This window comes from Grammomys surdaster, unplaced genomic scaffold, assembly GCF_004785775.1.
Source record: "Grammomys surdaster isolate TR1022 unplaced genomic scaffold, NIH_TR_1.0 125896, whole genome shotgun sequence".
NCBI classification, from domain to species: domain Eukaryota; kingdom Metazoa; phylum Chordata; class Mammalia; order Rodentia; family Muridae; genus Grammomys; species Grammomys surdaster.
Window position 1 is genome coordinate 1,456,326 of NW_021620720.1, and position 16,527 is coordinate 1,472,852.

General features: G+C 45.5%; 1 protein-coding gene across 1 annotated transcript in view; it reads right to left on the reverse strand.

Moving 5' to 3' along the window:
• The window catches only part of Dis3l (DIS3 like exosome 3'-5' exoribonuclease), a 37,996-nt gene that overhangs the window by 17,848 nt on the left and 3,621 nt on the right, over positions 1-16,527 (reverse strand). The window contains exons 3-6 of the mRNA XM_028752381.1: positions 7,714-7,842; positions 6,422-6,557; positions 2,546-2,722; positions 1,534-1,612 (exon numbers count right to left, since the gene is read on the reverse strand). Of these exons, the coding sequence (XP_028608214.1) occupies positions 1,534-1,612; positions 2,546-2,722; positions 6,422-6,557; positions 7,714-7,842 (521 nt within the window). The remainder of the gene's footprint in view (positions 1-1,533; positions 1,613-2,545; positions 2,723-6,421; positions 6,558-7,713; positions 7,843-16,527) is intronic.

The following is a 16,527-nucleotide window of genomic DNA, read 5'->3' on the forward strand; positions in this document are numbered from 1 at the left end:
TATATATATATATATATATATATATGTATACACACACACACACACACCACACACACATACCACACACACACACCACATATGTATACACTCACATACCACACACACACACACACACACTACATACACACACCACACACAAACACCAAATATGTATATATATATATATATACACACACACACACACACACACCACACACACAGGTATATACCACACACACACAGACACACATTCCTGTCCCAAAACAAACTTCTTCCTTCTAAAGAAGAAGTCAAACAGCTTCTTTCTTCTTCTCTTTCTTTTCGTGTAGGCTACGTTGGCCTCAGACCTGTGATCCTACTGCCTCAGTTTACTCAGCTCTGGGGTTATGGGTGCCACTGTGCTTGGCTTAAACTTCTTGTGTTGTGCCAGGCTGGGGGTGAACTAATACTGCTCCCGTGCCATAAGACTGGATAATGTGCTTGTACAAGGCACCTGTAATTTTTTTTTAAGTTACTACATTACCTGACAGTCTTACATGGGTCCATAACGTATAACGACAACTCTTCACCCTTCCGTTATTTTGTTCTGAATCCTTCCCTACACCATCGCTCGCTGCATGTAACTGAGCCTGGACTGGAATTATGCCCAAACCTTTCAGGGTCCTGCATAGCCAAAGGAGTGGCGAGCATTCGGATAAACTGCACACAGGATGGGAACCGACAGAGGGGCGGACGGCCAGGAGCCGCGGGAGCCACTGTTGGTCAGTCTCCTTCACCCCATTTCACTGTCATGGTTTCCTCTTCATTTTACATTTCATCTTATTTTCCCCATTCTCCCTGAGATGTGATCGCAGGAGAGCAGTCTAGGGACGCTCACATGATAGCCTGGGCTGCAAGCTCAGCTGCCCAGTTAGCAGTGGGGCCGCTTCCTCTCCTGGTACAGCAGTTGAAGGACACCGCAACAAACCAAAAACCAGGGCTGCAGCTGGCTACAAGGACTAGTTTACAATCCATAGCACAGTAAGATTATAGCTGTGGAGGATGACGACCTCGTGAGAACACAAGAGTGGGTCTGGAGTGTGTGCTGAGGGCTGTGAGGGGGCATCGCTCTATCTGCGGGTGCTGTACTACATCTCACTTAGTCATCTGAATCTTCCCTGTTTGAGACAGAGTTTCTCTCTGCAGCCCTCGCTGTCCTGGAACTCGCTTTGTAGACCAGGCTTACCTTAAATTCACTGACATCCTTCCTGCCTCTGCCTACCAAATGCTGGGATTAAAAGCATGTGCCAAAATTCCCAGCTTAATTTTAAAGAATTAAAAAAAAAATAAAGCCAGAAATGATAGACAAATAGCATAAGCAAAGCCTGAGGTTCAATTCCTAGTACTAATATCCCAGCTCCCAATTGTAGATAGAATAAACGTAGGGGGGAAAAAACAAAACCCCTAAAATCCACAAACCCAGTGTCCACAGGACTGGGTGACAATTCATACTTTCTTCACTGTATAATGTCGGAACTAAAGAGGCAGAATGGAAATATATTATTGGTACCGAACCTGAGTCCTTACTGCTGGCTCCTTGTAGGCGAACAAAAGCTTCTATCTGAGCTCTATGCTTGTTGACATTCAGAATTCCCTAAAATCAGAAGCAAAAATCAGTGTAAACAAAGCCCTTTCCTGACACAGTTTTGTTTGTTTGTTTGTTTGTTTTTGGTTTTTCGAGACAGGGTTTCTCTGTATAGCCCTGGCTGTCCTGGAACTCACTCTGTAGACCAGGCTGGCCTCGAACTCAGAAATCCGCCTGCCTCTGCCTCCCAAGAGCTGAGATTAAAGGCCTGCACTACCACTGCCCGTCTCTGACACAGTTTTCAAAAAGTTACGAAATGATCATTTTCTTAGCAGACAGTGACCCCATCTTAAACCACTATGGCTTCTTTTCTTGAGCCTACACTGCTGGCTTGGGCTACCCTGCAGTTATACCAACAAGGCTGGGCATGCTGGTTACACCAAGGCTTGCACTTTGTTCAGCATGGTGCACACTCAAGCTCCGGCCGCCATGAGAGACTTCCGAGTTGCCAGTTAGAAATGCAGAACCCTCGGCAGAGTAGCTCTGAATCTTGACTGTGGTGGATACACAAGACTGCACGTAGCCACACAAGTATACGGGAAATGAATGTGAGTAAAACAGTCAAAACTCAAGAGTTACTGTATCAGAGCCCTTTCCTAAATCCCAGTAGCCCCTGGGTTCTGGGTCCTGGGGAAATCACAAAGAGGCCTTCCTCCAGAGGGGGCAGGGAAGTGGCAAGGAATAAAGATGAATTCACAAATACGATGACATTGCTGACACCTCCACACCGGTATACTAGTGTGACACTTGGGCGGCTTAGAACTAGACTGTTAAGGACTGTAGAGAAATGGCTCCCAAACAGCCTTGAACTGGGCAGCTCTGCTTATGCAAGCCTGTCCTGTGGCCAGCCACTGGACTTAGAGCCCTGGAGTGGAAGGCAAGCTGAGAGGAGAAAAACTATGCTGCTTGCTGCCGACGTTTGCCCTTCACTGTCACCCTTACCTGGATGTAGCGTCCAGATTTGATGCCTGCTTCCAGTATTTCCAGAGGAAGGTGTTCCGGGTACTCCTTCCCATGGGTTTCCTGACTCTCACTTTCCCTTTCCCGGCGAGATTGAAGAATGGAGTCACAGAGCTCATGGGCAGCTTTTAAATCTGGCCAGAAGTTGTCCAGGTAATTCTGAGATTATTAATGGCAAAGAGAGATACCGTCAGATGCTGACTCTTCATCCCAGAACCACCACAGAACCAAGAGGGTAGAAACACTGCCATGAAGAGCTGAGTTCAAACCCCGACACCTACATAAAACGTGTGGCTTGGCTACAGGTATGCCTGTAACGCCTGTGCTGAGCAGTGAGGGTGTGGAGGCAGGAGGATCGCTGGGGTTTGTTGGCTTTAGGATAAGTGAATTTGTCAAGGGAATAAGTAAGGAAGAGATAAAGCAAGTCACCCAATGTTCTCTGATCTCTGTATATGCACCTGTACATCACACACACACACACCCAGACATACACACACCACACACCACACACACACCACACACACACACCATACACACACCACACACACACAGACACACACACACCACATACACACCACACACACACCACACACACACACACACACACATACACACACACACCACACACATACAGACACACACACATACACACACACACACACACACAGACACATACATACACACACAGACACACACACAGACACACACACAGACACAGACACACACACACATACCCCCCACACACACAGACACACCACACACACACACACACACACGCACACACACAGAGCAATCTGATTTCCCATGTATCTCTCTTCTGAACATGATGGTCTACAAAAGACATTCAGGAAAATCTCCTATTATGTATTTTTACCTTCTTACACATGATTTCAACTCGATTCAAGGCTAAGATACATCTTATTCTTTCAAATTATCAAGGAGAGAAAACATCCTTCTGTGGAGGCCAGCTCTTCTGTTAACGTCACATCCTCCTAAAGAGTCTGTGCACACTACTGCGAGCTCGGCGACTCTGCTCCTGTCACTTAGCACCATGTGTTTGTAAGGAAACAACCTCTTCATGAAGAATTTATCATCTTGGGTCTTTGCATCTAACTTCAAGTCCTCAGAGAAGACTGTGTTCCTGCTCATCTGAGCTTGCCAGCCTCTCTTTCCCTGCTGTCTTTCACCTCTCCGGGGCCCTCGGTCACACAGTTTGCTCAAGAACTGCTCTACAAAATAAAACTGTCCTATACTACTGGACTACAAAGAAAAGTAATTCTCAAAAAAGTAGAAAAATGTAATTTTAGTCAACTGTCCTCTGCGGGAACAAGACATGATATATTGCAACAGAAAAACCAAGTGACACTGTCATTAATTTCTGGTGCCCCTGGAATTCTCTGGCACTCCAGAACACATTTTTATAGCACAGTCAAGAAAATTCTATTGGCAAATCTTTAGAATTCATGCACATGGGAACCTTTGTGGAATCTACAATTCAAAATCAAGCTGGACATTCTATAGACTGACAGGGGTAACGAAGGCTGTCTTGGTTTTTGCATTAGAAACTGTAATCAAGTCAGTAGATCTGATTGACCAACCGGACAGACCGGCGAGACTGGCCAGCTGTGGAGAGATTAACAGTCGGCCAGATCTCTTGAAAGGTTCTTAAGAGATAGGAAGAAGGCATTGCTATGGCGGTCTGAAGCAACTGTCGCTGATAAAATGACATGCCTGTAACCTGACAGCCTTCATGTAAATGATGTCACATCTTAACTCCGTGAGTGTTCCCACTCTTGCTTACACACTGTTTCAAAGTGGAAGAGTGAGGGGCTTGAGGGGCTGGGAGGGGGGCTCAGTTGGTAGGATGCTTGTCTAGAATGTGTGAGGCCCTGGGTTTGACCGTCAGCACCACAAAAACTGAGTGGTGTGCACATCTGTAATCCTGGCACTTAAGTCTCCACTTTCCATGGGAAGAGTAGAAGTTCAAGGTCACCCTCACCTACACAGGAAGGTCTGTCTGCCTTGGGGGAAAAGGAGATTTTATATATAAGTGAATGTATATGTATACGTATATGTATGTGTATATGTATATATATATGTGTGTATTATATGTGTATGTATACACATATAAAGATGTATCTTTTATATTATATATAAAATATATAATATGTAATAAAAATAAATATATATAAATACATATAAATCATATATATGCAGGGAGGGAAAGAAAGGAAGGTACAAGGAGGAGATTAGAGTTAAGACAGTTTGCCTTTGTGTGTGCTGGAAATCCTTAGTAGTTATGTATCTCTAGCAGATAGAAATCTGGGAGGCAGTTCAACAAGTGGCTAAAGGCTTCAGCGCCTGACTCTAGGGACCTCTTCCAGCTCTGCCATCAGTTTAGTACTGGATGCTTGTGGACAGGTGACTTAGTTTCTCTGTGCTTCATTTGTCTTCGTAGTAAGATGGGACGGTGACCTGCCACGTTGCGTTGTTCAAGAATGGAAGGAAATAGCACACTTATTTATATTGCTATTAAGTAACACATTTACGCTCGCCCTGGAAACATGGTGGTTATTGTTAATATGGGAGAAACAAATAAAGCTACCATTTTGTAGGTAAAAACATGAGACCATGGGCAACTCTAGTGTTAACTGGACACCAGCATACCAGCATCACGTGTGGAAACACACACGTGACTTAGGGCTGCAGGTATAGGCCAGTGGTAATACATGCTTAGTATGGTGAGGTCCTAGGCTCAACCCAGTACAACACACACATGTACATGCACACACACACATATACACATACATGTACACACATACACACACACAGAGACATACACAGACACACACACATACACACACACACACAACCATGCCAACATATATAACACGCAACACACTCACACAACAGTTTACTGTAGCAGAGGCTTGCTCGGCTGCTCTCGAGTGCTGTGTTCCCCATAGTTTCAGGAGTCAGCCTGAATTTGCTAGGGTCAAGGACACCTGGTCACCAACCATCTGCTTTTTTTTTTTTTTTTTTTTGGTTTTTCGAGACAGGGTTTCTCTGTGTAGCCCTGGCTGTCCTGGAACTCACTCTATAGACCAGGCTGGCCTCAAACTCAGAAATCCGCCTGCCTCTGCCTCCCAAGTGCTGGGATTAAAGGCGTGCACCACCACCGCCTGGCAACCATCTGCTTTTTTAAAAAATTTATTTATTTACTTTATGTGTATGAGAGCTTTGCATGTCTGTATGTATGTGCACCACACGCATGCCCAGTGCTTGAGGAAGTCAGAGGAAGTCCATGTGGGTGTTGGGAACTGAATCTAGGTTTTTTGTCAGAGCAACAAGTACAAGTGGCCCAAACCACTGAGCCATCTCACTAGCTCCCAAAATGGACCATCTTAAAGTCCTCCTTCTGTTGTGTCCTTCCACTTTTATATTTGTTTGTTTTGCTTTGTTTTGTTGTTTGTTTCCAGACGGGGTTTCTCTGTGTCATCCTGTCTGTCCTGGAACTCACTTTGGTAGACCATGCTGGCTCTGAACTCACAGAGATCTGCCTGCCTCTGCCTCCTGAGTGGTGGGATTAAAGGCATGTGCCGCCACACCCAGCTCCCCTTTCTTCTTTTATGAGACAAATTCTCACTCTGTAACTCAGGCTGGCCTCAAACTTTCAGTAAGGTTCCTGCCTCAGCGCCTCTAATATTGGGATTACAGGTATGAAGATTACTTTCTCTTTTCTGTATTGCCAAAGGATCTAGACTGAAGGGGTGTGTGTGTGTGTGTGTGTATGTGTATGTCTGTGTGTGCGCGTCTACATGAGCATGTGTACTTATGCACACGTGCCACTGGAAATACCTTGAAAGAAATTACAAATACGCCTTCTGTTTCACTTCCGTACTGCTGAATGGCCTCTTCATCTTCTGTCACCATAACGATGGGCATCCTGTCCTCACAGTGGTGATAGTACCAAACAGCTGAGTTGTATATGCTCCTGGGACAGCAAAGGATGGTGAGCAACCCAGGCACAACACAGAGCTGTTGCTCAGAAGTCACACTTGGCTCACACTGTCATCCTGTGTCCATATAGCTAACCAGTCATTCTTTCTTTCTCTTGTTCTTTACACAACAAATACTTCCTGGGTATCTACTCTAGATGACCAGGGGGCTGGAGCCCTGTGAGACAGACAGTAACCAGAAACCACCTCCCGTCTCTTCTTCCTAGAAGTTCAGTCCCCGGAGCAACATTTTCAGTTCCCCAACTCTGTAACACTTTCTAACTGGAGGCTGAGCTACAGGGCACGTGGGAAATGACAGCAACACTGTGGGAGAGGAGGAACAAGTATCCAGCTGAGAGAAAAGCCAGCTTCAGCGGGCAATCTAATAAGACCTGAAAGGAAATCCCATGATAAGCCTGGAGGATCCCCCAAGAGCTTTAGTCTGGGTCTGGAGAACTGGATGAGGACTGTCGTGCATTCTCAGTGAAGCACACGCATTTGTAAGGTCCATTCTGCACAGTCTCCCGCTCTACAGGGCTGTGACACTTAAACTCCACCCCAAAGACCCTTGGAATTAACACCTGGGGCACTTAGCTAAGTGCCTGGGATCTTACCGTGGGCCGCCTTGTGAGGTGTTCTACAGGGCCTCTCCAAGCCCCCAGCAGGCCTGACTGAGCCTCCTTGCCCATTTTAGCCTCACATCCTCCACTGCTCCCCCATCTTACTGCTATCTGGGGAGCCACTCTCTGCAAGTACCCCACACCCAAGTGCTTGCTTCACACTGTACTTCTGGACAGGCCTAAACTAAGTTGCTGCATTTTCTAGAACAGTTTCCATCTAGTGAGACTGGCCGAGGACATTAAATCGAGCAAGTCATGGAAAGGCATCAAAGTCAAGCCTTCGACAGCACTGGTAGGACATACCAGCCCTTGCTCTGGTCTAGGAGTCTTGGGCTGGGGACCTTCATCTCCGCAATCTCAAGTTTAACAATTGTGTACTCAAATGCCACACCTAAAACACTGTCACTTCAGAGTTTACCGCAGTCCAAGGATAGCTGCTGCCGTACTTTGTATAGCACACAGCAATCCCAAAGAGCCGCAGATGAGGAAATTCAAGAGGACCCTGTGGAGGGCGAGGTGAGTAGGGGCGCACCTGGTCTGCCACTTCTCCATGGCTTCCCCCTTTTCCCGGGGGAGGTAACAGTGCTGCTGGAACTCGTTGGCAAAGAGAACACAGTCATGGCGAGCGTCCTTCAGGAGGTTTCGCAGTTTGTTGTACTGTCTGCAACACAGGGCACAGAGCAAATCTAACTCAGTAGGAGCTCATCTCCTGCAGGCTCCTGCCAGGGATCAATACAGACAAGGCATTGCAGAGTGAGAGATAGACTGTTTAAAACCCAAGAAACGTCCTAGCGTTAGGGACACTGAGGCGGAAGGACCATGAGTTTGAGGGTGGTTTGGGAGACATAGTGAAAGCCTGTCTCAAGAGACAAAATAGGGACTGAGAAGATGGCTGAGCAGGTGGAAGTGCTCGACACCCAAGCATGAGGACCTCAGTTCAAACTTTCCAGAAACCCAAGCAAAGCCAGGGGAGAGCATTTGTCATCCTGGTGCTCAGGCTGGGAGACTGGGGGATGGGAATGAGAAAAGCTCCAGGAGCTAGCCTGGGTGTGCGGTGGTGAACAAGCAATGCTGTCTGAAACAAAGTGAGAGGCAAAGACCAGTACCTAGGGCTGTCCTCTGACCTCTGTGCACACTGTGGCATGTATGAGTGCCCTGGCACACGTGCACACACACACATACACACACACACAGATGAATGTACACACGCACATACACACACCCCTGAAAAGCGTTGGTTCCTATTGGCTTTGGTGTGCTGGCTGTCAGTGGTTCTCAGTTTTGCCTGTTAGTTGCCAGCACCCAGGGAAGGCTCATTAATTAGTTTGCAGACTAATTGGGCTGCTGCTTCTGTTTTCCCTCAGAGATGCCCGACCATTTTACTACATAGCTACACTATCTGCCCTATTACAGCTGCAGTACACAGGGGCAAGGGGAGCTTGGCGCCTTTTTTTTGGTTCTCACTTTGTTAGCAAATGGTATTTTTAAGTATTAATACATTTCCTGTTAGCTGACAGGCCTAGAAAAGGTCATGCAAAGTAAATAAGTTTAATGGCTTATCTGTGAGTTATATTTACGCAGTCTCCGTGATTTAATAAAATAGAGATAGACCCATCTGTCAGACAGTTGACAGAAAGTACAAGTTTTCCCAGTCGAGAGCCTTCTAGCAACGTGAGGCAGAGCTATGTCTGAACAGGAGTCTGCCATGGGTTAGCTTCTGAGGAAGCGCATTCCTAGAGCCTGTAATCAAGAGACTGCAGAAAGCATTTAGGCAGTTATTTTAAAGGCAATGGGTAGGGTTGTTGGTTTTGCAGTGCTGGAATCCAGCCCACGACCTTCTGCTCACTTTGGTTATTTGTGGACAAATGATCACTCTGGCTTACACACTTCCTTCAGCAAGTGCTCTCCTAGGCCAGGCCTTTGGCTGGAGAGGGTGAGCACTGCTGTACTGAATGCCCTAGGAGACACCATCTAGACAGGCCAGGGCCCCACCTGCACCTGCACCTTGCTGACTACAGCAAGCAAAACAGCTATTGTGACCAGACAAAAATCAAAACCAGAACTGCCATACGATTCAGCAAGCCCATTTCTGGGTACATGTCTAAAAGAGAGCACCAGGGACTTGTGACACAGCTCGGGGTGGAACACTTGCCTAGCATGCAGGGACCCCGGGGTGAACCCTGAACTCTATTGAATAAGTAAGAACACAAATAGGTAAAACCATAAAACCCAACAAACAAAATGGGGGTTCAAACAGATATCTGGGCACCCGTGTTCACAGTGGCACCGTTTACAGCAGCTGGGGAGGGGAGCACAACTGAATGACAAGGAATAAATGATCCAATGTCAATATTACTTGGCCTTAGAAAGGGGATTCTGACACATGCTGTCCCATAGATGAACTAGGACACAGGGTGAGTGAAGTAAGCCAGCCACAGAAGGACAAACATTGTGGTCCCAGCTGTGTAAGGCATCTAGAGTAGACACATGGGGACAGGAAGCAGACTCAGTACTAGGGGTTCGGGGTCAAGGAGAGAGAAGTGAGTGGTTCAAACTTTCAGTGGGGGAGAGGAAGAATTCTGAGCTTGGGGTGGAGGATAGCATGCAATGGTGCCAACAGACACACTGCCACTCAACTATACACTTAAGAATTAAGGAAATAGGCCGGGCGGTGGTGGCGCATGCCTTTAATCCCAGCACTTGAGAGGCAGAGGCAGGTGGATTTCCGAGTTCGAGGCCAGCCTGGTCTACAGAGTGAGTTCCAGGACAGCCAGGGCTACAGGGCTACACAGAGAAACCCTGTCTCGAAAAACCAAACCAAAAAAAAAAAAGAATTAAGGAAATATCAATTTTTATTTTCTTTAAGGCAAGTTCTCACTCAGGCATGGTTGCACATGCCTTTAATCCCAGCACTCAGGAGGCAAGAGCAGGTGGTTATCTGTGAGTTACAGGCTGGCTTGGTCTAGGACCAAGCTCCAGGACAGCAAGGGCTATGGAAAGTGTCTCTGTCTCAAACAAACAAGCACACAAACAAACCAAACCAAAAAAAAAAAAAAATCCCAAAAAACCACAGCACTAGGGAGTCAGGTGGGCAGATCATTATGAATTTGAGACTAGCCTGGTCTACAAAGTGAGTTCCAGGACAACCAGGTAATACAGAGAAACCCTGTCTTGAAAAAACAAAAAACAAACCAACCAAAAACACCCCAAACCAATCAAACAAACAAATGTCAGTCTCATACAGCCCAGCATCCTGTCAAACACTATGGCGTGATCTTCCTGCCTCCCCTACCTGGTTTATGTGGCACTGTAAATCCAAGACTTTGTGTGTTTAACAAGCACTCTACAATTGGGTTAAAGCCCTACCCTCCAAAAAACGTTGACTTTTATATGTAAATATATTTCATGAAAAATTTTTAAAAAGCTATGCTACTTTGCAAACGAACAAGCAAACCCCCACAGAATCACTCACTTTGTGGAATAAATTCATGAAAGGACAGGGGAGGGCTGGTGTGGCTTTCTGGAACAGGCCTGAGACAAATGGAAGGAAGGCAGAGAAGTAGCCAGAATGTGATGATGGGGACAGAGCATATAAGGCAGTGACACGTTGCTTCACTCTGTCCTCAGCATTCAACAGGGCCATGAGGAGTGAAGGCTCGGCACCTGTGTCAGCAATGATGCAGGCCAGGGCCTGAATAAACTGCCACCTTCAGAGTCCTCTGCCAGTCATACACATGTCACCTTCACTTTATGTATTTATTATTTTTGAGACAGGCTCTCCCTATGTAAACCAGGTTGGTCTTGAACTTGTAGAGCTGAATCTGCCTCTGCCTTCCAAGTGCTGGGATTAAGGGCCACACCTTCATATCTGGCATTACCTCCATCTTAAATTGTACTTAATATAATTGTGTGTGTATGATGTGTGTGGGGACATGTGCATGCCACAAAGCACACATGGAGGGCACAGGACGACCCTGTGGAGTCGGTCCTCTCTGTCCGCTTTATGAGGGTTCTGTGTGCTTCCATTTGTCAGCCAGATAAAGGAAACGGACAAACGGCTGGAACTTGCCGACAGGGAAGTCGGGGACTCAGCGGTGAATTACTTGGAGTGTGACAGTCAGGGCTTCTTGGAGATGTGTAGGTCTGTGGTTATAATTTAGTAGTGCACACATACAATACAGTCATAATTTCTGTTAGTCAGGCTTTGCAGTGTTTCTGAGAGAATCAGGCAGACAGCAGCCTGTGTGAAGCCAGCACAGAGAAGCTTCATAGCACTGGGCGACACAGTGGCAGTCAAGATCTTTCATCTTAAGCATCTCAGTCTTAGGCCGAACTCAGTGCAGCACGGTTTTGATCATGAGAGGTAGGAAGATTAGGCATTCAAAGTCATCTTTGGCTACAAGGAATTTGAGCCAGCCTGGGCTATATGAGATTCTCTTAAAACAAAAGTTTCAGTCTTACTAAAAACAAAACAAAACAAAAAATTTCACAGACAGCCGGGCAGTGGTGGCGCACGCCTTTAATCCCAGCACTTGGGAGGCAGAGGCAGATGGATTTCTGAGTTTGAGGCCAGCCTGGTCTACAGAGTGAGTTCCAGGACAGCCAGGGCTACACAGAGAAACTCGTCTCAAAAAAAAAAAAAAAAATTCCACAGACAGGCTTAGATTTTTTTTCCCAAACCTTTATCAACTAAATGTTTCAAACATTTCCTGGATATGGTTAAACCAACTTCTTTAGACTGAATTTTGGGGATGGGGGCGGGGAAGGAGAGGTACATCATCTTGCTACGTTGCCCAGGCTAGCAGTGGTTCAAGTAAAGCTTTCATCTCAGCCTCCCAAGTGCTGGGAGTGCAAGGTCATGGTGCCATGCCAGGCTTGGTGGCTTTTTTACTATTTTTATTTGATGGAGGCCTTGCCCACAGATGCAACACCTGCCTCTGCTGGTGACACCCGGGAAGAGCTTGCAAAAGGAAGAACAGGGGACATGAGCTATCTGACGTGAGGGGACGTCAGTATCTGTCTCCTACACCTACGATCAGGTGTCTATAGTCTCATTATGTTTCTGTTTCTAGTCCTATTAGCCAGTACTGCCATGGAATTTATGGACTACATTTTTTTAGCATCTCAACAATCGTGCTATCACTTGAATAATAAAAAATATGCTTATCTACTTTGTGCCCAGGTGCATGCTCATGCATGGAGGTCTGAGGACAACTTAGAGGAGCTAATTTTCTCCTTGTATCATTTGTGTCCCAGAGACTGACCTCAGGATGTCAATATTATAAAATTGTGAGCATATTACCACAGTCTCTTGGTTTATAAAAAGAATTGGTTCTAGGACCCCAAGACTACCAGAATCTGCAGCTGTTCAGGCTCCAGATATAAAATGGCATTGGGAGGGCTGGAGAGATGGTCCAGCGGTTAAGACCATTTGTCACTCTTGCAGAAGACCCAGGTCTGATCCCCTCAACCACAGGGTGGTTCACAACCATCTAAAACTCCAGATCATACACTGGAGCCTATCAAATTAGTGTGAAAATAAACCTTTCTTCTTTGTGAGTTAGTGACCTCAGGTAAATTTGCCACAGTAACAGGAAACTGGCTCATACAGTACTCTGTCCGCTGATTAAGATCAGCGCTGGTCTTTCAGAGACCTCAGACACCCTGGGATCTGTGTAGAGTCCTCTGTCTTTGCCTCATGTGTCCTGCTTCTGTCTGGTTACCTGAGACAAAACCCGAGTGCTACCCCTGACACCACCTCCTCCCCATCCCACATCTAAAATCATTACTAAGTCCCATAAATAATAATTTTTAAAAAGCCAGGTATGGCGGCACACACCTTTAATACTAGCACTTGGGAGGCAGAAGGATCTCTGTGAGTTTTAGCCTAGTATGGTCAATACACTGAGTTCCAGCCAGAGCTATAGTGTGACCTCCATATCAATTAATAAAGTAGATAGATATTTATAAAATAGCTTTACCCATATTTAGTTTAAATACAGAAACTCATTCACCCTTTGAAAATGTGCAATCTAATAGATCTTAGTTTGCTCATAGCTATGCAGCCAGCTCTCACCTCGATAATTCCACATCATGATGTTCCCCTAAAAAGATACCTGTGTCCATTAAGCCGTCAGTCTCACCCCCATGTGTCCATCAAGCAGTCAGCCCCACCCCCATGTGTCCATCAAGCAGGCAGTCCCACCCCCATGTGTCCATCAAGCAGTCAACCCCACCCCCATGTGTCCATCAAGCAGGCAGTCCCCACCCCCACTGGCCCCCAGCCTCTGGCAACCACTAACCTATATATTGGTTGTGAGCCACCATGTGGTTGCTGGGAATTGAACTCAGGACCTTTGGTTTTGTTTTGTTTTTTGTTTTTTTTGAGTTTTTCGAGACAGGGTTTCTATGTGTAGCCCTGGCTGTCCTGGAACTCACTCTGTAGTCCAGGCTGGCCTCGAACTCAGAAATCCGCCTGCCTCTGCCTCCCAAGTGCTGGGACTAAAGGCCACCTCTCCAGCCCCTCTATCTGTATTTCTGTCTATTCTGGACATCTTATATAAATAAAAGAATATGATTAAAATTTTTTAAGCCAGTTGATTTAACTCGTGTGTATGAGCCTGTATGTGGCATAGCACTGAAGAAATCTTGTAGGAATTAGTTCTTTCCTTCTACTGTGTGGTTTCAGGGATTAAACCCAGGTTGTCAGGCTTGGTGGCAAGTGCCTGAGCCATCCTGCTGGCTCCAACATACAATTTTTTTAATGTATATATGTATATAGCTGGCTTCTTTCAGTTAGCATAAGGATTTCAAGGTTGATACAAGTGGTAATATGTTCAGTCCTTTTGATAGCGGAATAATATTCAATTTTATGGATATGCCATGCTTTCTTAAATATTATGGCCACTTGGGCTGTTGTTACACAAATTAAGCTGTTGGACTGGTGAGAAAGATAAAATGATCTACTGTACAGACCTGATAACCTGGCATACACATCACACATACAAACACTAGAGTACACACACACACACACACACACACACGCACACACACACGCACACACACACACGCACACACACACACGCACACACGCACACACGCACGTGCGCGCTAGACATTTAAAATAAAAAGAATCCACTAGGAACATCTGTAGTGTTTTCAGTTTCAACATGGACGTACTTCCAGTTCCCATGGTTACGGATATACTTCCAGTTCCCATGGTTACATACTTGGGAAATGTTATTGATTCCTACCTACTGAATAGGTCTTGGGAATACCCACTTCCGTCCATGTCTAAGGTGCCAGTATAGTTTAGAGATGGTTTGAATGTGTTCTCTACTGCACTGAAATTTCATCCCTTCGTGAGATATTCAGTGTGGAAAGTCAATCTTATTCCTGTGCATAAAGGTGGGGCTTTTTGGAAGGCTTTTTTGGTTAGGATTCGAATGTCATCAAGTAGAGTCCCAGGATTGAATGCTGGTGGCTTTATACAAATGAGAAAAGTAACCTTCCTCAAGTGTTCTGTTACAGTAATACAAAAGAGGCTAACACAACACCCCATTGCTATACCACAGCGACAGCCTCCAGCTGTTCCTCCTCCAGGACTTTTAAAACAAGAACCTGTTATCATCGTATCCTGCACAAAATCCTTCCTTGACCTCCCCAAAGCCCATGAGGTCTTTGACCAAGTGTCCTTTAAGTTCTTAGAGTGTACCACATCTCTTCCTCATGGATGCTTGGCCAGAAGTCTCCTTTCCTAGAAAGCTTTCCCCTTGCCTAGGCTCATCACCATCATCCTTAAGCTCTCAGTACAGGCAGCTCACTCAGCAAAGCCCTTCCTTGTTCCCTGGTTGGCTGGGGCTCTGCTACAGCCGTGACCTGGTACTTCAGAACGTCTGCTACAGGTGTGGCTCTACATCTGTTGGTGAGATTTCCTGAGCTTGTCTGTCCTCTCTCAGGACAGGATCTACCTTTGTTTACAGCTGTGTTCTCAGTCCTAGCACTGTCTGGATAAACATCTGGATGAGCATACACACATCTGAATGCATGACGGTGCGGAGAGCCTCGCAGAGTCACCGAGTGCCCTTCCATTTAATAAGCACTTGAAGACTGATGGGTGGCAGGTGTGTGCTCATCCTCAACCGTCAAAGACTTACGGTTCTCTACGGTTTATTTATGAGAACAGGCGTTCTCTGCATCGGGATTCCTGAGATCAAAAGCTACAACCACACAACAGGATTACAGGTTACATCTCTCTGTTGCTAAACGCAACTCTGAACATTTCATTTCATTAAGATAACACCATCTAACATGTTGCCTGGGAGCCAGTCCCCAGTGCGTTCATGTTCCATACCTGAGGGCACTTCATTTAGATGGAAATCATCTAGAAATAACAGAGCGACTGTATGAACCATGAATGCTTTTGCCTGTCTCTGTTTCTTACACAATGTGGTATGACAATAGCTTATAGAGCCCTTGGGCTGGATTAGATGTTTTAGTAACCTAGAGATGACTTAGAACCTACAGGATTGTGAGCGAAGACTTTTTTTTTTTTTTTTGCAAACACCATGCTATTTAAAACAATTTTTATTCTTCTTATCTTTTTGAAGGAGGATGGGTACAGGTGGAGGCCAGAGGACAATCTGAGGAAGTTGGCTCTCTCCCTCTACCGCGTGGATACGGGGCTTGAATTCAGGTCATCAGGCTTGGTGGCAAGCTCCTTTACATGCTGAGCCAACTTGTCAGCCCAGTACAATTTGATTTATTGAGTTATTTTAAAAAGTTTAAATTAGACTTATTTATTTTATATGTGACTATTTTGCCCGAATGCATGCATGTACAGCATGAAAATGTTTGGTACCCACAGTTGTCAGAAGAGGGAGGACATTGGATCCCCTGGAACTGGAGTTTTAGATGGTTGTGAACCACCCTGTGGTTGAGGGGATCAGACCTGGGTCCTCTGCAAGAGTGACAAATGGTCTTAACCGCTGGACCATCTCTCCAGCCCTCCCCAATACCATTTTATATCTGGAGCCTGAACAGCTGCAGATTCTGGTAGTCTTGGGGTCCTAGAACCAATTCTTTTTATAAACCAAGGGACTGTGGTAATATATTCACGATTTTATAATACTGTGCTGTTTATTAAATTTAGGGGTTTAATTTGGTTTTAAAGCTTATTAAGTACTTAAACATAAAGACTATAAATAGATTTATAGCTAAACACCAATACAATTATGCATGTTTGTCTGTGAAGACAGAGTCTCATACAGTTTGTACTGGCTTCAAAGTTTCTGTATAACTAAGACTAACACTGAACTTTCTTTTTTTTTTTTTTTTTTTTTTTTTT